This window comes from Zosterops lateralis (assembly GCF_965231275.1).
Source record: "Zosterops lateralis genome assembly, chromosome: 1".
Taxonomy (NCBI): Eukaryota; Metazoa; Chordata; class Aves; order Passeriformes; family Zosteropidae; genus Zosterops; species Zosterops lateralis.
Genome location: NC_139762.1, coordinates 82,255,406 through 82,279,149, shown reverse-complemented (window position 1 = coordinate 82,279,149; position 23,744 = coordinate 82,255,406). Strand labels below are relative to the sequence as shown.

General features: G+C 40.1%; 1 protein-coding gene and 1 long non-coding RNA gene across 2 annotated transcripts; both read right to left on the bottom strand.

The window, feature by feature from the left end:
- Positions 1–12,951: 12,951 nt before the first annotated feature.
- LOC310918349 lies at positions 12,952–16,270 on the bottom strand. Its single transcript, XR_014591643.1, has 3 exons — positions 16,180–16,270; positions 15,495–15,640; positions 12,952–13,430 (listed from the first exon to the last, which is right to left on the bottom strand). It is a non-coding gene; the product is annotated as an uncharacterized lncRNA (long non-coding RNA).
- Positions 16,271–16,418: 148 nt separating this feature from the next.
- Positions 16,419–20,265, bottom strand: MED10 (mediator complex subunit 10). Its single transcript, XM_083875783.1, has 4 exons — positions 20,094–20,265; positions 19,826–19,909; positions 18,374–18,476; positions 16,419–17,277 (listed from the first exon to the last, which is right to left on the bottom strand). Exons 1-4 carry the CDS (start codon positions 20,213–20,215, stop codon positions 17,182–17,184), a joined length of 405 nt encoding a protein of 134 aa, XP_083731909.1. The 5' UTR covers positions 20,216–20,265; the 3' UTR covers positions 16,419–17,181.
- Positions 20,266–23,744: the final 3,479 nt, after the last annotated feature.

The following is a 23,744-nucleotide window of genomic DNA, read 5'->3' as shown; positions in this document are numbered from 1 at the left end:
AGCTGCAGACCAAGGATGAAAGAGAAAGGTGTACAGGCATGTTAGCAAACATACAATTTGTGTATACACATTATTATGTATATCATACTGTCAAAATGAACATTATATTTGTCCTGGTAAATGATTCCATGTTGTCCACTTGCGATAATATTCTCTCCCCTCCTGACACCAGCATGAAACTGCTGACCTTCAGACACAGAAGAACAATGGAAGGGTGAGGATAACACTAAAAAAATGGCAGAAACTAAAAGGTGTGTGCTTTACAATTACAGCTGTATTACTGTTATTACTATGTCTTTTTATCATAAATATTCTACCTGTCTTTTTCTTTTTTTTTTCTGTAATACTTACATCTAGACCAATAATGATTCCTGAATTAGACTTAAGAGTTTACCTTTGCTAACAATAATTTCTTGGCTTTTATACACAAGGTGTGCTTCCTCTTTGCACATAGACTTGAATGCAACATCTCATGAGTGGGTTTGAATCTGTCTGTATTGAGAGCCTCCACTAATAGCTTTTGATCTGGGATCTTAACCCAGTTTCTAGTAGAATCATTGATATTTGTCCATGTGTTGCTCGTTACATGTTTATATTTTTGATGCTGTATTTGCTTGTCCATACATAATATTCCTTGCTTGGGTTGTTTTACTGTTTCTATACACATTTAATTAAAATGCTCACAATTATAATCCACATTTGGCTATCACAAAGCAGACACATGCTCCCATCAAATTATTATTTACAACAAAGCTGGTGAGTGTCACAAAAGTGAGCTAGGGATTAATAAAGTTATAAATATTTAGTAGCAGAATAAGTTACTATGTTACATTCAATGATTTCTACAACTATAGCCTATGGTGTCTCCTTTGCATGCTGACTTACATAGTGAAAGTGTAATTAAATAAATGACCATTGGAGCTACAGCTATTGTTTAAGCCTCTTTGTGTCCAAGTAAAAGTGAGTTATTTCATTAGTAGGAGGGAATCAAATAATTTCCACTTGAATTCTGATTTACAGGGTTAGTAGCACTGCATTTGTGTTAAGCATGAACATATATATCACCATGGCTTCTCTTTATTTCAAAAGTGGAACTGGTCTGGGAATAACCAGATGACCTTCTGAGAAAGTCAAAGTGCAGGGAGGAAGAAGTGGTATTAATAATTCTAGCAAGGCAAGGAGTTATGCACTCAAATGTTGTCCAGTTATCTGGCCTGGTGACTAGATTTAAATTTTAGATTCTCAAAAATTCCATTTTGCTTGATACCTAAGCTCTAAAAAATCTGGCTAGAAGTGTCAATGCTTATATGGTAACAATTCACATTCTTAAAAGTCCTGTAGAAGATGGTCTCACCTAGTACACAGACAGAAGCTGAGAAGGAAAGAGAACATAGTGAGTAGAGAAAGCAGTGTAATTTCTTTTATAGAAGAACCCTGAGGTTGACATCAGAGACAATACTGCAGAGACAGTGTTTCTCTGCCTGTGGAAATCAGGATCTAAAGCTCTTTTTGAACACTCTCCCCATGAAACTACATTGCAGTTTCTGAAGTAGCACCTCACAGGCTAATTTGAACTGCAAGCAACCAACAAGTATCCTGCTGATACCAGGAGTCTTTCCCTCTACCAAACTTCACAGGATGTGATAAATGTGGGTGAATGAGGGAAGGGCCAGAGATCACTTTTAGGCTTTTGCAGTAAGAGTAAAGTAGAACTGGAGTATCACTGCTCAATCCTTGCTCCCTCAATCCAACACTTTGCATGTGCATATTCACCTTCCTTTAATTTGTCAGACCTTACCCTCACAAATAAAAGGGTGGAACACTTCTTGATAACAGGAACTCTGAGATGAAAAGCCCTCAGCATCCCAACCTGTCCTACTTTGTATGGAATAATTATTGATTATTGAATTGGAAATTTATGGCACCTATAACTCAAGTTTAGAACAGTTGTCTAGAAGCTGCTGAATACCCAATATGACAATGATATATTCAAAAAACAAGGACTGTAATCCTTTTGAATTAAAGTAATGAAAATCAATACAAAACCCTATGAGAAGGAAAGGTGATATTAATTTTAAACCAAAATTATTCTCCACCCATCCTATCATTCCTTCCTCAGTTTTACTCATATAAACATGTACATTGATAGTATGGGATGGATCACTTCTGCTTAACATGAAGAATTAGAGGTGACAGCTGCTGAATCCTTGTTATGTATTCTGAAATCTCTTTGCTAATAGCTGCTTTGGGCCAACTACTTTGTACCCCTCAGGATTCCCCAGTTATTGAAGCATAATCTTTTGCCTCAGGAGTTCACTTACAATAGCCTCTAAAGGTTCCTTAGGTAAGCCAGTTCCTTAGGTAGCCTCCTTAGATAAGGTGGCTGCCCAATTCCTGTCACTTCCTAATTTTGGGTGTCTTGTGGCTGCAGTCTGTCTTCCTACTGGAATTCTGGGATGAGAGGAGCATAACCCATGTGATACAGCCATGCAGCTATTGCTTTGTTGTCAGAGTGCCAGTCTTTCACTGACAAGGCAGTTGTCCTGCTGCCTTGCTGCAAGCAGCACCTCCCTTAGTTGCCACTGATTTTATTTCTGTCACCTGTCATTGGCCATTCTTCCAACCTGTGCTGTAGTGCTTCTTGGGCTGCTTTCATGTAGATCTGTTTCTGTTCATGCTGTCATCTCAGTCTGTGTATTTCTGGTCTTTAACTGTGGGTTAGATGTTTTCCTCCAGCCTGGGTGAAGGCATGACAGACTTTGAGAGCAAGCCTTAAATCTCGTGCCTTGCCTCAACCTTTCTTATGAGCTGGAGAGGCTGTCAAGGTGCTGGGCTTTCTTCTCTCTTATCTGTAGGTGTCAGAATGCCTGAGAGAGAATGTATGAGAGAGAATGCATGAGAGGAAATTAGTATATTCCTACTAAGCATTCCAGAGGCACTAACTTAAACAAGAACAGTGGTCTATATGTGCAGATATACTCCTCCCAGCTGTGGAACCAGACCAGAGATGTCAAGTGTAGAAATTCTTCTTCTGGAAGAATTCCCTATGGAAAGGGGAATCAAATATCAAATAATATGTCAATAGTTTGCCACTATCTCCCCCTTTTTGTTTAGCTGCTTAAGCCTTACTGAAATACAAGGGAAAAAACACAGAACAAAGCTCATAGATTTAAATAAATTATTTTAAAAACTCACTAATAAAATTCTTGTTCTTCAAAACTCATTTCAAAACCTCAGATATGGAGAGACAGTCCTTAGTCTCAAGTCTTTGAGAGACCATTGAAAGACAATACAGTTTGTAGATGTGAGGTTCAGGATTCCTAAAGCCAATCTCTCCTGAAATACTTTATTTTTAAGGCTTGATAGACATATGCAGAGCTATAGAATTGCATGTGTAAGAATAACAGTAGTTCCTGCTGGAACTATGCACTATGGTTATCTCCATGGCAGCCAAGCAATTAAGAAAAGAATAAGCAAATATCTACTTCTGAACACTTCTTTCCCCCAGCCCTCTTCCTGATTTTCTGTTGTTTGTCAGCATTATGTATTATGGTGTTTGCATCAGAAATGTCAAGGTTAAAAAAGTCATGTTACTGAATAGGGTAAAACATTTTATATCCAGCCCTTTAAAGTTCTGTTCCTGCTGAAGATATTCAGCCTGATCCTGTCCCATCTGGAATGAGGGGGGCTAAGGAATGAGTGCTGCAATGACTGGGTATCAGCTATCAGTGCTTCCCAGAAGCAGCTCTGCCAAGTCTTCCATTTCACATTGGTATCTCCTTTCCTTCATCACTGAGGGATGTCTACATCCTGTGCTGTCATGTTGTTGGCACTGTGAACCCTAGTGACCCATGTCCCCTTCTCTGGTTGCTGACACGGACTTCTCCACACAAGCACAGGCTATAGAATGAGACTGCGCAGGGAAAATATAGTGGAGAATAGGATATAGGAGGAAGATCAGAGAAACTGCACTTGATGCAGGATGTTATCAGACAGCCATATCAACCAGCAGCTTGCATATACATGGCTGTCCTCATCTATCCACACTTTTCTCTATTTTCCCATGTTTGTAATTCCTGCCCCCTATCTTGATCCACCTCTTTTCCCACTCTTGTCTCCTACCAAATAAACAACTGTAGTTACTTTTTCCCCGTTGGTTCCAGTTTTGCTACATCCATAACAACATTTGACACTTCTGATACCTTTAGCTCTTACATCTCAGCCTTACATGATACAGAACCATTAAGGTAAGAAAAGACCTCTAAGATCATCCAGTCCAACTGTTAACCCAGTGCTGCTGAGTCCACCTCTAAACCATGTCCCCAGGTGCCACATTTACACATTTTTTAAATATCTTCATGGATAGTGACTCTACCACTTCCCTGGGCAGCCTGTTCCAATGCTTGACAACTCTTTCTGCGAAGAAGTTTTCCCAAACCTCTACCATTGATATGGTAGCCTGGACACTGTGGTTTTCTACCCAAGACTGCCACCCCAAAAAGACATAAGTATTGCCCTCCAGTTCTCTTACAGCTACTTGGGAAGCTTGTCCTTCTCTCACACAGTTCCCCATAACCAGCTGTGAAATCCAGCCATTTTTCATGGTGTTACACTGTAATGTTTGCCAGCTGCTCACTCTGCTGTTTGTTATGTTTGGCAGTTTCTCTTGGTTTGTTCCCTATTTTCTCATGCTCTGTTCCATTACCTTAGCCTCACCATGGGGCCTAGTCATCTCCATAATGTATTTCAGTGGGGAAAGTAATCATATTGTGTCCTGGTGCAGAAATCAGAAAAATACAAATAAGTTTTCCCCTAGATGGAATCACGGAAAACATGATTGGAAAGGATTTCTGGAAGTCATCCGGGTGAGTCTTGAGAATTGGCAAGGAAGGAAATTCACCACCTCTTTGGTCAACCTGTTTCAGTGCTTAACTACTCTCACCATGGAACAATTCCTTCCTTACGTGTCACTGGCATTTCTATTGCTCTGCCTTGTTGCTGGAAAATTTTCCTCTTGTCATTTCACTGCACACATCTGATCCAAGTCTGGTGCAAAGTTCTCTTTTACAGCATGAAAGGGAAGTTTGTTCCCATATCCTATGGTGTCCACTTTTCTGCTTATCCAGTCACATCAACAACATGTACAGTTCAGGACAAAAAAGAGGTTAAAAAAAATCAATTACAATTTAACCAAATTACCTAATGAAAACAAAAGTCAGCCTTTCCTCACAAATGGTTCAAAGGCCATAGAGATGAATCAAATACATTACAGTTTTCAATTCTGTGGAATCACTTCTAAATCAAGCCTACCTCTTGTACAGAGAGAAAAGTAAGGGGAGAGCCTTGGGTTTAGAGCAGAAGAGGTTGGGAGGCTGTTCCAAAGCTTTAAATGAAAGGAAAGATTCTGTCAGAAATTCAAAAAAGGAACTCAATACCTGGCTAAGAATGTTAGTATTGTCTGAGTTGCTAAGCAATTAAGTAAATTTTGTTTTTTCAAGAATGAATTACAGTCTACTTCATATTTTTTAGAAGAAACGAATATGTACTTTGTAGTGATAAAGTACTTCTGTCTTTCACTTTAAAGTAGCCTATCACTAACATATAACATTCATACACTAGTTAAAAAATATAAAATTCTTAATCCAAATGTGGATACCCAGATAGAAGCAGCCTTCTTTCCCCAGTTTTTCCTCTTTCCTTGAGATGTTTTAATGTCACCAAACCTGAAGTTGATCTCTACCACTCAAGTCCTTGTATATTTGTATCTGCATCTCTGTCAGTTTTATGGCAGAAAGATGTATTATAGTAATCAGCATTCTGCTGAAGGTACAACATCTTTTTTGATGCTTATAAGATTTATGAGCTGAAATAAGCCTTTGTCAGCATAGGTGTTAACTATTTTAAAAAAATGCTGTTGAAATCATCCCAGAGTTTTTTGAGGGTTTTTTGTTTGGGGTTTTTTTTTGTTGTTTTGTTTGTTTGTTTGTTTGTTTTGGGTTTTTTGGGGGGTTTTTTTGTGCTGAAATAGGTGCCAATGCATATTCAGACATTTTGGTTGTTGCACCATCTCAACGTAAAGAAAAAAATTCAGTGACACGAAAAAAGAGAAAGCCACACAGGATAAGATGGGAAATCATCAAAAAGAAGATCAGCAGCTTAATACATTTGCAGATGTATTTACTTATTTGCTTACAAATCACCTTTTGTGATTTGTACCATGTAAGAAATTCGTACCACATGCTTAGAAGTAATACATAGATCATTGCATAACTTCTCATCAGTTAGGACAATTCTGCTTTTGACTGTACCACGAATATGATGGACCAAATGATAATTGTCACCTAGCGAAAGCTGGGGAGGTTTTACAGATCTCAACAGACCAATTTACCCTGGTCAAGCACCTGATTCATCCTTCTTCCTCCTCTTTTGGCACTTCCCTATTGCTGTTTGGGGAAGGAAGGTAATTTCACATTTGCAGTCTACCTAGGAATTTGTTTATTTTCAAATAAGGAAAAGTTTCTTCTGGGTGTTATTTGAGGGTGAACAATAGCCTCAGAACTTAATTCAAAAAGCAGCTCTTAAGCACACAGTTGCATCATGAATATTTATCTGCCCGCATGCAAAAGCTCTGAAAATCTTGGCTCCACTGTTCTCCTTCTGCATGAGACCCCCCTTTGTTGAGAAAACGCTGCCATCGCAACCAAGGGCAGCAGAAGGCGAGGGGGCTGGCAGGCAGAGAGAGAAAGCAGGTTGGGTTTTCAGGCTAATTACAAGGTTTTATGTTCTGGGTCACCTTGTAAATGAGATACGATGCTCAGAAAGCTGCAGCCAAAGCTGCTCGGCAGAAAGTGGAGCAAACGCACAAAGGTTCTGCTGGTGTTTAGCCTTTCTTGAACACAACCTGCAATTTTCATGGTGAGCAATTACAATGGCTCTAGAAAATTGGTTCCTAGGGCATCTTGCTAAATAGACAAAAGTTGTTTTTTTATGCCAGGCTGTAAAACCATTCACTCTGGGTCTGGTGAGTGATCTGTATCAATAGACTTCTCCCTTCAGAATTCTTTTGACACACTTGCTAAAATGCATTAAAATTAATTTTAACACAGCCTCAACGAAACAGATTTGAGCAGCTTTGCAAGCTAATGCTGCTTCAAAACATTTTGTCATATTGATCAGTTTAGCACTCCTTCAGTTTAAGGCTGGCATGCTTTCTGATTATCTGTAGTGCACATGTAAAACATTTCTAGGCTATCTGAGGAACAGATCTGAAGGCAGCTGGGGTCTGGTTCCTACATCTCCTCTGCCTGTGGCCTGTGCTTATGTTGGTTATTCACCTTTTAATTCTGCAACTTGAACCACACTGGCCACAGGAATATTGTGAAAATTAGTATTTGCACTGCTCTTTGGGGATGCTTCACCCTCACTCCTGCTATTTTCTGGATGACAGTGGGCTGGTTGTTTATTTACGGAATGGGGTTCCAGTTTGAAACACTGCTTCACATAAATGAGCACTAAGAACACTTTTACTCTTAAAAAGCCTTACAGGGTGTGTATGTGTTAGATCATACCATGGCTGATTCCTGATACAGGGTATGGATGCTGTGGGGACATGAAATTGCAGACAGGACTTTGGGGGCCCCTCAGGTAATTGCAGCCTAACACACCTGCACACTGCATCTCAGCTTTAACTGTGCAGCTCTGCAAGGAGAGGACTTTGCTGCTGACTATTTGCAGCCCTGGAGCTGCTTAAAAGCTGTATAAACGTGGTACTTAGGATATGGTTTAGTGTTGGACTTGTCAGTGCTGGGTTAATGGTTGGACTCAATGGTCTTAAAGGCCTTTTTCAATCTAAACAAGTCTATGATAGTGTTTACCTGAGATGTTGATGAGGACATCAGAATGGACCTCTGTCCACTATTCCCAGTCTGCCCCTCACAGACTATTCCCAGCACACCATTAACAAGATTTATTCTCTTACAGTTTTGGCTTTGTTCCTGTCTGCCTTGAGCAACATGGATAAGTCACTTCCAGAGAGAAAAACAAGGGATACAATGAGTCATCACTTTGATAGCTCAGATCAGGCACGTAACTGCTAGAGCTTGCTCATAAATTTGCAGGTCACAAGGTTTATTTTACATCAGAGCCATAATGTCTAAGACCTGCTCTTGGGTTCTGCCTGTTTTTAGTGAAATATTTTAGCCTAGCTCAACTTTTATAACTAAGTCAAAGAATGCCTGAATGAAACCTTATGTTCTCCAATATTAAGAATTTTTCAGGAATGTAGTAGGGCTGGTAAGATGATCTTGTCTATTCTAGCCTTATACTTAAGCATTTTATTAAGTTCTTTATCTTCTTTTGAATTCTCTGGATTTAATATTTACAGTCGGTCTGGTTTTGCAATTTTTTTTATCTTTGTTGCAGTAATACTAAAGGTTGCTGTTGTATAAGAGCTTCGACTGTATGAAAAAATCAGTCAATTTTGCATATCCTCTCTGCAACAATAGGGCAGCATCTTCCTTTAAAATGTGCCAGTCCTTTGAAATTAGCAAGCAATTTGTTGGTCAGTGCACCTTAACACTAAAGAGGCAGTAAATCAATCCCTGCCCTCAGGTTCCCCGGTTCCACAGTTATTGCAAAAGATGCAAAATTCAACAGTCAGTTCAGACCAATGGAAGAATGGGAGAATAGTGCCAATTCCTCAGGCAAATCTAAATCTTTAATCCTGCCCTTACTGGGGCTGCCTCGAGACTGTTGCACAGACAACTACTATCAAAATGGATCAGAATAGCCTTTTGCCTCATCATCACATCTCCTCAAATACTGCTGCCTCTGCAATACTTTTTTCTGTTTCTATGCCCAGGAGATAAACCAGCTTCAATAATTTGCAGCAATTTATAATTATTGATGAGTTTTCAGGTTATCTTCTTTGAAGGGAATACATATCCCAGTAACCATGTATTTGATTATTAGGACCCACTTCAACCCCCTCTTATTCTACTATCAACTGGACAAAATTGTGTGGAAATTGCTCTGCAGTTTTCTAGCTCTGCAGTTTACCAGATCACTTAGAGAAAACAGACCAGAAAAATTGCTATAATTACTTTCAATTTTTAATAGCTCTCTTGTGCTGTGGCTTTAATCTGTATGAAATTGCTAAAGCACTGAGTAAATAAAGCAGCTGTTACAGCTTATAGAGCTACAATATGGCCACGGCTTCCTGAAGAATGTTCAATACTTCTACACAAAGTACATATAGTCACTCACAAAAATATAAGTTAGTAGAGAATATAGAATTATAGCTTAAAAAAGGACCCCTGGCTTCTTGCAGAAAATGTCTGCACTGTGCACTGTATATTATGCACAGTGTGGTATGGAACCATTAGAACTGACAGATGCACAATCCCTGGTTGTGTAGGGCTGGATAACTACATACCTGTACATTTAAATACCATTTTTATATCTGTTTACACGTAATCACTAACATGAGTCTGCGGCTGTTTAAATGATTGTACATCTGCAGGCTATGATAATTTGAACTTTTACATATTCATTTAAATGCGTCTTTGTTTACTTGACCAGCCCCAGAGTGCAGATAAGAAGATAAGAAAAGGAAATGCCAAAGCTGTGAGACAGAAATTCTTTTTCCTATACTTTTCAAAATGCATCTGATGTAGTTCCCAGATGGCGTACAGGGGTGAGTTAAAATGCTACAATATTAAAACTCAGTCTATTAAGCTGTTTTGAAATTAAACTCAATGTTATATCAGTGGCAAGAGGTCTTAGGCACAGCAATATGGTTTTATGCTGGAGGATCTTTGTGCAAAGGAGGATGTCTCTATAACTCTCAGTTTAATATTTACTCTCAAAAAGCACATGCACCTGATCCAGCAAACGCACATGCAGCTAAGGTCCTTTACCTTTGCCATCATTTAGAAAAGAGGATTTCTAAACATTCTCTCAATGTTGACAAATCCTCTGAAAAAATACTGGAGGGTTTTATATGTGAACTGAAATTGACATATACTTTATGCAAATGTTTGCTTAAAAGCTGTGTACATTGCCTTAAATGGCCTGGTTCTGGATAAATACAGTGTGTGCAGGTATCTTTGTAGGTCAGGAATCTGACTTGCCAACTACATTTGTAATCCTGAAATGATAAGGAAGAACACTTCAATCATCAAGGAACAGCAAAAGCAAGATTATATATTAAGGAAAGTATGTATCAGAAAAAAGCTAACACAGCTTTTAGTGCAGGGAAGGCTTTACATAGATCCAGGCTGTTGGAGCTCCCTAAAAGTGTGTGTGAGTGTTGGACATCAAAGATGCATAGACAGACTCTGGATTCCTGGTGGTCTTCAACAAGATGCATCATAAAGAACCTTAGAGCATCTCAGGTTTTAAAAAGACTGAAGTGAATATTGGAAACAGTTTGAAGAGTGGCAAGTATGATCTGAAGCACACAAAGGCTTCTATATGAGGAAGAGCTAAACAGGTAGCCTGAAGCCTGGAAAAAATAAGATTGGGAAGGGAATATTGCAATATTCTATACAATCACAAGTGAAGAGGAGAGAAGATGTGTCCTCCACACATCTTCCAATGCAATCACTAGGAATTAAATTAGCAGATGACTGAATCAAAACAAATGAAAGCAGACTTCTTCACATAATGCAAATATGACCTGTGGAACTCCTTGCTCTGAGATTTTGTAGATGTTGCAATTTAAAGGCATTCAGAACACAGCCCAAAATATTCATGGAGGAAATGATTGAGACTTATAATGCTCAAAGGTAATATACAAGATGATGCCACAGAATCATAGAACTGTTAAGGTTGGAAAAGAGCTTCAAGATCATTGATCCCAACCATTAACCCAGCACTGCCAAGTTTACCACTAAGAACTGCACCTACACATCCTAAATCAGCGGAGACTGGGGAACCATAGCCAGTCAGTCAGCTGTGTACTGCTACTTTGTTCTCAGGCACAATTTTCTCTGCCTGTACATCCTCTCTTCAGGTACCTGTGATCTTTCCTTAGGCTGTTTGTGTTCCTCAAATAATGATAAAAGGTAACAGCAACAGCAACATTTGCATGGGAAGCTTTGTAACTGATTCTATGAAAAATTTTGGAGCCAAAATGATGAGAGAAAAAAAAGATGTTTATTAATGACTTCCTTTCTTTTGTTTTCACCGTGATCTCACTGATTTCCAACATGTACTCTTAAGGGTTCTTTCCCCTACACTCAATCTAAGATGCTCCACTCAGCATCTAATATGAGCAGCAAGTTTGATTTTTCTTAGAATCGTAATGCTCTGCAACCCTGAGCATCAACCTCTAGAGATGACATAGGTTACATGTAACCAGAGCAACTGTAGAAGTCCATTTATATAAAAGCAGAAAGTCTGTCCAAGAAAACAGTGTATCTGTGAAGCTATGTGTCTTCTTATGCAGCAGACAAATTTCCAGGCTGGCTAAAAAGAAAAAGAAATGTCACATAGTTTATGCCTAAGGTCTCTGAAAGAAGAAATGATGTTGGGTTTCTTTAACCATATTTCCCTTGAACGGGATTTGCTGTATCACTGAATCCATCTTTTGTTTTATTGAGTAGCAGATGCCTATTCAATTATTCATTTAAGTATTGTAACCTAATAAGTGATGACCGGAAATTATATTAAATAATCTTAGACCAAGTGACATCTGGTGTTTGATTAGAGATCTATTCAAGGCCATTTTTATCTGCTGGAACTTCTTGAGTCTTACGCTTTGACCAAATCAGAGAATGTCTCAAAAAATATAGGTCAAATGTAATAAAATTGCAGGTAATAGTCTATTATTGAAAATGCAGTAATACTTTAAAGTGAATAATAAGCTTGAAGATGGAATTTCTCATATATTTAAATAAAAATATCTTAATTTATCGGTGTGTTTCTAAGATGACTAAGGGTAAAATATTTTCTCCACAAAAGCAGGACCTGCCAGTGATCTCAGAGGCAATTATAAGCTTCTGTTTGTTACTGACAAGGACTGAAAGTCTCCATGATGGTACAGAAGTGGCTTGGTATATGCCATTACATTTATATAGACACAGGAATTTTGAATCCCTAGTAATGTTCCAAACAAAAGTTTATGAATGTCAACAATTAACATGAAAAGCAAACGCTATTTTTTTACTGTAGAAATGATGTAAATATGACCCAAGTAACTTATTAAATAATGTGGCACGACACTAATTTGAATTACCTTTTCCCAAATTATATATAAAAGTAGCTTTGTCTTCCTTTGCAGAATATTTGGATAAATTTGTTTAATATAATTAAATTGCAAACAGCAAGTAAAGTAGAGTCAGGTCCGGTCTGTAGGAAAAGAGATTTTAAGTGCCATTCCTTAGCACATGAAGGGACTTTTCTTCCAGGAGAGGAGAAAGAATTGTTTTGGAAATTTTCATACTGTTCAGAAAGATGTTTCTTTTTTACTGTCTGCATTACATCTTGTTGAGACTAAATACAATCTAGTTCTCAGCATGAAATATGTCACAATACAGAAAATACAGATTCCTGATTTAAGAGCATTACAAGAGCTGTTACAGAAGTATCCTTTAAAGTGTGCTTGCTTCTCCATTGCTTTAATTAAGAAAATATACAGAAGGATCTTAAGCATATGGGAGTAATTGAAATACATGCAGCAAGCACAGTTTTCTCAGAGCAGGGCAGATACTCGTGTCACCTTGGCTCTCTGCTCTGCAGAGCTGGAAGGACATCTGGCACCTGCCCAGAAACGCTGCAGCTATTAATCATAGTAGAGTAAGAAATGACTTTGTGTTGAAATATGAGTATCCAGAAATATTCTTGGCAGGGATATTTCTCTATTATGAACTTGCTGTTAAACTGAGTGTTTGGAACACTTATAACACGTTTTTTAAGTCTTTGTAGAATTCATCATTTAAATATTTATTTAAAAATTTATTTAGCAAGGTTTCAGTAAAACTACAAGTTCAGTGAGTAGTTTCTAACTGATCTAGTTAAAATCTCAAAGATCACTTAAGGCAAAAAGAAGTGGATTGCACAGTTTATCTGCTCTATTTCTGTGGTCAGAGAAGAGTCAGAGATGAGATTATAGAGTACCTGGGGTAGCTGCTAGAATCACACAGTAAGCACTTTCAATCATTTGGGAACTGTGTTCATCAAAGAAAGCAATTTATAAAAACATCACAACGTGAAATATTTGGGAAAATGGCAAACCATTCCCACCACTTAGCAGTTCATCCAACTGAATTAGAAAGGTCAGTCACTGAATCCCAAACTGCTCTGCCTAGAATGACTTTTTTTGCCATCAAGAGACTCTCCTCTGAGTGGTATGAGAGAAACAGATTGTCTCGGGCACACCGGTGATTCATCTTACGCTGAGAACTGGCTAACAATGACAGTGCCTTGATCTGCATGAAAAAAAAACTCAAATTAACAGGAGCTATAGGTTGGATAAACCAACAGCTGAGCAGCATCCAACTCCTGTAGCAGCTATGTCTGTCCCTGTCAGACTGCACAGCTCTGCATTACTTGTTCTTCACAAGGAGGTTTAAGTAAAAAAATGTTTCAAGGACAGGCGAAGGCTGGGCCCCCAACTGCTTCTCCATCCGGTAAAAAAAGGGACAGAGGATGCTGAGCTTTAACAGGAAGCAGCAAAATCCTTAGCACCTTCTTGATCCATTTATTTCTGTGCTTGAGCTAAAGAATTTTACACTGATTTTGTTTATCTTAAATGGAGTATAGGAGCACGCATTTCATTTTAAACAACTGTGTACTGAGCAGCATTACCTAGCATCTTCTCATCTCACAATGTATGCAATAAAGATAATAGTTAAAAAAATAATTACCTGTAATACATATTCCCTATTATTTTCAAAATCTTACCAATCTTACTAAAAATTCAAGGACACACTTGAAACCTGAATGGCTTCAAACTTTCCTTTGAGATAATTAAAGGGCAGCAAAAATCTATTTCAGAAGCTTTGCTCCCTGGCTGATGTTTTAATGTTACCCTTAAATAAAACTCCATCTCACCTCCAACTACGCAATCCAGGTAAGAGAGTGAGAAAGAGGAAAGAAGTAACAGTCTCCTTTACCACATGCCTTGAAGGTCATCATCAAACAGAGCAGACATCAGGATAATTCAGACACGTGCTCCTTTTCAGAGAACCAATTAACAAATGAGAAAAAATAGGTTGGATTTTTCTGTTCTATATGCAATTGGAAATGGAAAACACCATTGTTTCTAGCAATTGTCATTCTACATTATAAACTCATATGCACTCATTCTGGCCACCTTTTCTTCTCTGAGATAAACATAATTTACAACAGTTTACCTCTCTTCAATATCATGCTAAATATAGACAGTTGCAGCAATAGCAATATTTTGCATCGTTAGCCCAGAAACAGTTAATTAAGCAAGAATAAAATAATATAAAGTATCAAAAAGTTGGAACAGAGGCTGAACATGAAACCGGATGATTTATGAGAGGTTTTTTCGTTGGTTTTTTTTTTTTCTGTTTTTTTTGGTTTTTTTGTTTTTTTTTTTTAATTTATTTTTATTCTTAATGTATATATCTACCACCCAAAAAATGTTTTCTTAGATTCCTCACAAAGCACAGGCAGCTGAGTCTTTGTGATGATGTGACCTAATGTTATTCCCTAATCCTCAATCTCCACTGACTATCCCAGTTGCCACATTTATCACAACCACCTAGATATCCAGAGATCCATGCTTTGGGTGTAAATCACCTCTCTGAGCTGGGGAAGCCTCAAACCTTCTTCTCATCAGCAGGCACGGGTGTCAGTGTTACGGGGATAGCCATCTTCACTGTGGCCAGCCTTGGGTACTTAATTTATTAACTAATGACAACAGCAAATCAATACACTGACAGAGCAGACATTTCACATGTTTTCAGGATCTCTGGGCTGTGGAGCTGCTTATCCCTCAGGGCTTTCTAACTCCAAGCTAACCTCAGGACAAACGGTCATGGCATCGAACAGAGTGGAAAGGTTTAGGTGAGGTATTAGGAAGAAATTCTTCACTGTGAGGGTGGTGAAACACTGGAATAGGTTGTCCTGAGAAGCTGTGAATGCCCATATCTGGAAGAGATCAAGACCAGGTTGGAAAGGGCTTTGAGCAACTCCCCCATGGCAGGGGAGTAGAAACTAAATAATCTTTAAGGCCCTTTCCAATGCAAACTATTCTGTGATTCTATGAATCCATGAGATATAAACAGGACTTCTTGGAAGCACCAGTTTTAAAGAGTCCTACTCCAAATCTGACACACAAGCTGGTGTCAGTGCTAAGTGACAGAACACTCCAGTATCCAGACCAGGATCTACAGGCCTCTTGCCTCCTAAATGTTCTCTCAACTATCATTTAAATACAGCTTTCCCTGCCTGCTGTCAACAATTTTGCTCTTAAGCTCCTTTTCTGACTACATTATACATAAAAAAAAAATCCTCTTTACCTGTGTCCTATACACATCCCACTTGGCACTCACAGGCCTTGCTCCAACAGCTCCCAGGGCAATCCAGGCTGAGTCAAATCCAAACCCTTTTCCTTGTCACTCTTCTCTTCCAAGTTCATACAGTAAAGTTGTGAAGGTGAAAGTCACTAGAGGTGGAACAAATACAAGAAAAAGCAAGTGTGCAGAGTAATACCAGAAGACTTGGACTGCTAGGTAAAAAATTTTAAAAGGAACACCTTGTTTTCTGTTTTTGTTCTTCCTCTTGTTGTGTCAAAGTTTGGTGGTACTTGGCATCATGGATGGGCTCTGCTTCAGGCAGGTAACTGAGTACAAGCAATGCTTCAGGTGTGCAAGCTGTGGCACCAGTAATTCCAAACACGCCTAAAATCCCTGTTAAGTCTTTAGCAGACTAGGCAGACCTGCTATGGAGCACATGCATACAGTGCTATTTTGCAGCTCCTGCCCAAAACCACTCCATCTGGCAACCAGAAAAAAGTTAAAGTAATAAAATCATTTGCTGATACAAAAGGTCAAGATAGATCTGGGAGAACAATATAAGCACAAAGGGTTCCAGCTTCACAAATACCCAAGACTGAAAGGGCTCCTCTTGCTCCCACTGCAAACTCAATCTATCCCATAAACTCCCAACCCCTGAGTATCCTGTTCCATACTGGGGCTCCCTTACCTGTGAAGTTACAGATCCCACAGATGAGCTCACAGCTAACCAGGACTTCACGTGACAATTGCTGATCCCCAGAATCTCCTGTTTCAGGTACTAAAATGGAAATTTTCATCATAAAACCAAAATACCAAGCTGACACCACCTTCAGATGTAAATTTTGAAGAGCCAAGTTTTGATACACATTTTATTTCTATCGGTGTGAAATACACTATGTTTTCACAGCTTTCAATTCACACTTCAAAGAGAAGCATACAAAAGAAAAAATTTCAGGATTTAGATTTTTTTTTTCAAATTTTTATTCAACAACTTGCTTGCAGAAAATGAATAAACAAAATCTTACATTAAATACTGTACAAAATATTAAAGTCATAGAGGAGCTAGTCCCCAGGTATGCTCACTTTTTATATCCTCAGCCATCTGCACTGCAGCTCCCAGAACAAAACAAGATCTGAAGGTTTTCCTGGCTGCAACTAATTATGACACATGAGAACTGCAGCCCTTGACAGGCTCCTGCTCAGTAGAATTTGGCAAGACAATAGCAGTCAACTGTTCATACTGCAGTAAAAAAAAAACCAAAACCCTGAAGTTTACAAATGAAAAATAATTAAGTGTAATAAATGCATTTCTCTTAAAAAAGCCAGATGAGCCCACAGTCCTGAGGCACACTTTTCAGAATACAAAAGCCCATGTTTTTCTGCTATGGAAATGCACTTAGTGGGAAATGCTCTGCATTGATGACCTGTAGGCAATTACATTTCTCAAACCCTTCAGGAAAGAAAAGCAGATTACCATAGGAAGTTTCAACCACAATCACTGAGTAGAAGTCTTCAGAAAGATTCAGTAGTTTCAGACCAGAACCACGAACAACCATCAAGCTCCTTTACAGTCACCACTGCCATTTTTAGTACAGTTGTTAGGAGGGCCTGGATTCCCTCTCTCTCCAATCAATATTTTTATAAGGTGGTGTCAGTTTATGGGACATTTGTAGAGCTATCAAAGGCCAACTTAAGGAGGAGGATCTTCTCCTCTAATAGCTTTGTACTTTGCCATATCTTCTGGGAACACCTTTGTCAGTTCTTGAATTAACAGGCTTTTAAATTTCTGGAAAGAGAAAAAAAATGTATATACATCATCTGGACAATTTATTTAGATTTCATCAAGCAGTGTTACCTGATGAACAGAAATGTTTGTACCCAACACACCTCTCAGTGAACTGAAGTACTCAAAAACCCCCCAAACCACACAAAGAAAGAAAGTTATATTTACAAAATCCACAGAAAATGCCCACGTGAAATCCACGCAGAATGCACCAGGCAAACTAAAATGTCCTTCAATTCCCAGAAATTCACTTGCATTTTCTCCTTAGAAATACAAAGCAGTTGGACCTCTCTGGTAAACTCTGGTGCACCAATATCTGCTTGACCTTATTAAGGAAAGCTGACTAAGGACATGTCCTCTTGATTTGATATGGAATCCACTCCACCTTCAAAAAAGCAACTCACACCTGCTTTAGAAATACACAACTTCACAAGCACAGAGAAAAGAAAAAGAAGCTGAGGACTTATCTCCATATGTCTACATTCTGCAGCACAACTTGTCATCCTCCACACTAAGTTCAGCCAAACAAAGAATATTCTCAGAACTCACTAAACTTCCCTTTCTCATTGTGTTTTTCTGCAGTAGTTCCAAGAGTTAAACAGTATCACAGAATGCTTAAGCTCATACTAAATGGCAGTATGAGTTCAGAAACCCATAAACACTGGCATGCATTTTCACTAATTTTATATATATAAACTGATGATTACAGAGCATATTTGACATTTTAACCCTCTACTATCCATTCAAGACCGGAAAAATATTCCTTTTGTTTTGCTTATTTCTAAGTTTGCACACAGCAAAATTACACACCCACAAAAAAGACCCAAGCAAAATATCTCTAGTGCTACATATATCTTTAACCAATATAAAATCACAGTGAAAGCTGCATCCCCAACTGTGAGATGAACTACACGTTTCCTTTCCTGAACAGGCTCTATCAGCATCAATTAAGATACAGGCATGCAGAGGAACTGCTAAGATAAATCACATAATAACAGAAGTTAATAACTGCACAAGTGAAAAACACCCACATATTTACAGGAAAGTAAAAACTTATCAAATACATTACTGCATTATACTTCCATTAATTCTGGTTTACCTTCATAGTGTCAATTTTTCCTTTCACTTGCTCATTTTTAGCCAAAGCTCGCTCCAGACACTCTTTAGTGTAAAGCTGAGGGTTGCGGCCTTGATCTATGTATCTGAAAATAGAAAAGACATTATTAAATGATCATATTCCTACCAGGATGCTTTCCAAGGTACAGAATTACTCATCTTGCTGTCTTTTTCTTTCTACTGTTCTCCAAAATGTGCATTTTAAAAACCACCACAGTTAAACTCAGCCATTTCCAAAAGGCAGCTCAAGGACGAGGCCACAGCCACAGCAAAACTCTGTTTCTGGAAAGCCTGGAGAGCTTTGAACAAAGTATTAAAAGTACACCCCCCCAAAAAAAAAAAATATATATATACACCTACCAGCTCCTCACAGACAATAAGCATAGATGGTCCTTTCCCAAGCAACTGAAAAGGCACTAACCAGGAAGTGGCCTAGTCAGGACATGGTGAGCATTAAGCACACGAGAACACAACACTCAGGAAATCAAGGATGAGAAGGAGCTGCACATGCCACAGCAAAGAGTAAAAAATGCACACTACTGTACCAGCAAACCTATGTGCAATTTTGTTCTGCAATACAACTCCCTGGCAAAGGGAAACTCGCTAGAGAGAACATTTAAGAGAGTCATCACAAATTTACAGCTGGAGTAAAAGCCCACCTGAAAAAGGCTGTGTACAGCCAGTAACACACTGGAGTGCAGCAAACCAGTAACATCTGGACTTAGAAGAAACACTGGCAAATTAACTTGTCAGCTATGTCACAAAAGCTCTCTAGTACAGCTCTTCCCCTATGTTTTCTTTTAATGTTCCAATTGTCTGTCAGGCTGCCACTCCTGAAACTAAACACCTGAGTACTGACTTACTTTATTTTCACTTGCAACTTTAAATCCTGATCCTAATCTAGGGTAAAAATCTATTTTTAAAAATGAAAGCTGACATACTAAATGGGTGTCCCTGCCCATGGCAAGGGTGTTAGAACCAGATGTTCTTGAAGGTCCCTTCTAACCATACCCATTCTGTGACATTATGAAATCACTAAATTCGGCAGCATTCATAATGCTGCCTACATATGTAGAAGTAAAAAAAAAAACTTGAAAGGCCAGGCTGGACAAAGCTCTGAGCAACTTATCTAGTAGGTGGCACCCCTGCCTACAGTGGGGGAGCTGGAACTAGATGAGCTTTAAGGTCCTTTCTGACTCAAAGCATCCCGTGGTTCTATGAAGACAGGTGTGTATATTTTATCACTTCTCCTACCTTTCTGCCTTCTCACAGGCAGAAGGTACTTCCGACCTCCTCCTGCCCCGTTCTTATGAGGCATTCAGAAGGACCGGGTTTGAGACAAGCAGCCCTCTGCCCAAACACCCCTGGCTGCGAAGCCGGGCTACCTCGGGTCACCGACTGCAGCACCTGCCCTTCCAGGCACACACAGACTTACTCAAAAACTTCCAAGGGCACGCTGATATCGTGAAGCTGCTGCCGGCATTTGTCGATATCCTGCAAGCCCGTCACCATGAAATTCCTGTTGGGAAGAAAAACGGGTTGGGTTTAGGCGATTTCGGGGTCGCTGCGCTGCCCCCGGCGGTGGGAGCGAGGCCGGCGACCCCGAGACAGGGAGAGAGAGCCCCGAGGCACCACTGGGCCTGCAGGAGTAAAGGCCCCGCAGCCCCGCCCGGCCCGGCCCGCCCCCCAAAACGGCCCCTCACAATTTCTGATTGAGCCCCGTCTGGCTGCTGGGCTGGAAGTCGCTGACGATGATGCCGAGCTGCCGGATGTTCTCCACGAACTTCTCCAGGTGCTCCTCCAGGGAGTCGAACTTCTCCGCCATGGCCGCCGCCTTCCCCGCGCCGCGACACTTCCGCCCGGGGGCGCCTGCGCGGGAGGGAGGGCGGTGCGAGGGCGGGTGGCCACGCCCCCTGAACAAGCCACGCCCCCCGCAAGCCACGCCCCTCCCCTCGCGGGCGGCCCCGCCCCGCCCCCGCCGGCCCCGTGAGGGGAACCGGGCGGGCCCCGGGACACGGACCGCACTCAGCGCTGTGTGCTCGGGGTGTCCTGTGTCCCCCCGCTCCCCGCCCTCCTCGGCCTGCCTGAGACATAGAACCTCTGACAGGCAGAGGTTCTACTTCATAATAAACCCGGCGCTGGAGTCACCTGGGGAATAGCAAAGCGTAGAAACGCAGACTCGCAGGGGGGTTTGGGATGGAAGGGATCACCTGGTTGTAGTTCCCTGCCACCGGCAGAGACACCTCCCACCAGACCAGGTGGCCCAAACCTCCCACCAGACCGGGTGGCTCAAAGGCCCGTCCAGCCTGGGCTTGAACACCAGGGATGGGGCATCCACAGCCTCTCTGGGCAGCCTGTGCCAGTGCCTCACCACCCTCACAGTAAAGAATTTATTCCAAGTATCCCATCTAATGCACCCTCTCTCCGCTTGAGCCCATTACTTCTTATTCTCTCCTGAATTGGTCTATAATAAATAATTCAGCTATCAGTCATCCCTGTGGGAAGGTTGACATGCCCAGACCCCCATGGCACATTACAATAACTGTTTCACAAATAGCTTTTCCAGTTTTGGGTTGAATCTGAGCAGATTGGTCCAGCCATGTCAGGAGATAACTCATCCAGCCCTGTGATCCCCAGCACAGGAAGGATATGGACCTTTGGAGAGAGCCCAGAGGAGGCCACCAGGTTGACCAGAGGGATGGAGCACCTCTTCTGTGAGGAAAAACTGAGAGACTTGGGATTATTCAGCCCAGAAAAGAGAAAGGGCAACCTAATTACAGCCTTCCAGCTGGGACTCTACAAAAAAGATGGAGAGGGATTTTTCACAAGAGCATGCAGTGACAGGACAAGGGGAAATGGCTTCAACTGAAAGACAAACTACAGGCAGTAGAATTAGATTAGATATTAGAAATAAATTCTTTACTGTGGGCGTAATGAAATATTAGAAGACGTTGCCCAGAGAAGCTGTGGATGTTCTATCCCTGGAAGTGTTGAAGACCAGGCTGGATGGGGCTCTGAGCAGCCTGGCCCAGCAGAAACTGTCCCTGCCCACAACAGGGACTGGTATGATGACACCAGGTAACTGAATGATGCCTTCCATCCCAAACTAGGATTGAATGTATTTTATGCATTTTGTAGCTACAACTGGCAGTGATTTCTGCTCCACAACGAGAACCGTCAAAATCTGCAATTCTTATTTTCTTGGATGAACCTTATTTTTCCATCTTCTATTCATGACAACAACACCATCAAATGCTCAGTTTCTGGTTTGGGGTACCATGCTAGACCAGTAGCAGAAAGTTGGGTTTTTGAAAAATACAAAGCACTGTTTGGGAGTTCACAGGATTAAGTATGCTAACCTAAAATTAAAAAGCAAGCAACTGTAAAGAGCACTGAATATTAAGGTAGATACAGGACTGTGCAGATGTGAAATTAAAAAATTATCCTAGGATGCAGAAAACAATTTATCAGTTCTAGGCCTTGACAAATATTGTCATCCTGTGATAAAGTAATCCCACTGTCATTGATCAGCAGTTGCTGACCATCCTGTATCTGTCGTAGGCAGAACATTGTCTGGACAGCAGAAGTCCCAGGATTATGAGATTTCAAGACAAGTACTGTGCACATGAGAGATCTTGGTCTGAGGAAAAGAATAACTTTTTCTAATATTTGGAAGGAAGAATGTAGAATAGGGTGCACTTACCAAGTTAGATCTGAACACGAGGAACAGGGCGTCAGGTTTTGAAAGAACATTGTGAATACAAACAGTTGTGTCAGATGTGGCTCTGCAGGCACAGGAGACTGGGATTCAAACAGAAGAGTTGCTTTATGTCCATCTTTGCATACGGGGAAACATATCCAGTGGAAGTACGAAGCAGAACCACTTGCTTTAAATTCAGAAACAAAGAAGGGCTTTGAGGTACTCTTAAAGCTTCCTCTCCTTCCTGTTTGGATAAAAGCCTTTGGTTCTTGGAACTGAACAAATATGATTCTAGCTTGCTTGGGATAAATCCTATAGATGTCCATGATCACATCTAACTTAGGGAATGTATTCAACAGAAGAAAATAATGTAAGTTTAACATCAAATATAGAGATATCCAGTTCACTGTACATCTATACTAACTAGCCTAGTTAGGTTAGCTTAATGAATTATGTTAGATAAACATATACAGTGCTTTTAAGGTTAAAATTTGCTATAAATATATTACCAGTTGGTAATTTTTTGTCATGATCATCAGCTTGGGCACTGTTTTCATATTCAGGGGTAAAATGTAGAAGTGAGAAACTTGTGTTCCAGTGAGAGAGAGAGAGAGAAACAGAAAGAAAGAAAGTCAATCTGACAAATAACTGCATTGATCAATAGGTATGTAGAGACAGGAAGATTTAGAAAGAACATGTCATAGCTCATTGATGTAAGCGAAGGTATTGCACTCGTACCCTGATTTTCGTACAGGAAGTGGACAATTACAGACTTGCAAGCTGGACATCTGCACTGGTAGTTAAGTAGGGTTTGTGATAAAGGATGGAATCAGAGGCCATATGGATCAATATGACCCATTTGGGAAGAGTAGCACAGATTACATGAAAGAAAATCCTGTTTCGCAAACCCCTAATGAGTTTTTCAAGGGGTCAGCAAGCATGCAGATAAGAGTGATCTAAATGATACAATCTCCTTGGTTTTCCATCAGCTCTTAGAGAAATCCTTAAACAAAACCTTTTAAGGAAATAAAGGAATGGAATAAGGAGAGAAATCCTAGACTGAATAAAAAACTGAATTCCAGATAAGAAATGCAGGACAGGGGCAAACATTTAATTCTTGCAATGGGAGAATTTATTTCAGCAGAGTCCAACAGGGAACTAGGCTGAAAATTGTGCCATTTAGTATGTTCATAGATGACCCAGAAAAAAGATCAGATGGTACAATGAGAAAATTGGCTTATGAGAAAATCATTTGGCAGACTCAAGATGAATGCAGTTTGTAGGAAACTGTAGAAGGACCTGAAAAGACTTTAAGATGGATCATGTAAAGCCATGTGCAAAGCAAGCAAAAACTCCCTAGTTTCACATGAAGAATCATGACCTCTTGACCATTAACATACAGGAGCAAGACCTGAGGATCAAAATAGAAAGTTCTTTGAAAACATCAGCTCAGCGCTCAGCAGTGATCAGAAGTCATGTGGAGAGTAAGGAATTGTCAGGAAAGAAATGTGAGAACAAAGCAGAAAATATCATTGTGCTACTGCATAAATCCACAGTTTGCCCCAACCTTGAATACCGTGTGCAATTCTCTTCCCTGGAGTGGACCTGGAAAGGAGTCAGAGCAGGGCTGCCAAGATAACTGTAGATATGAAAT

What these genes read in the sequence shown, in the direction of transcription:
- MED10 (XM_083875783.1), bottom strand. Translation starts at nt 20,215, where the DNA reads ATGGCGGAGAAGTTCGACTCCCTGGAGGAGCACCTGGAGAAGTTCGTG. An exon ending in ACGGGGCTCAATCAGAAATT is followed by an intron (nt 19,910 to 20,093) that starts GTGAGGGGCCGT and finishes TCTTCCCAACAG; the next exon opens with GAATTTCATGGTGACGGGCT. An exon ending in GTGCCCTTGGAAGTTTTTGA is followed by an intron (nt 18,477 to 19,825) that starts GTAAGTCTGTGT and finishes TTCTATTTTCAG; the next exon opens with ATACATAGATCAAGGCCGCA.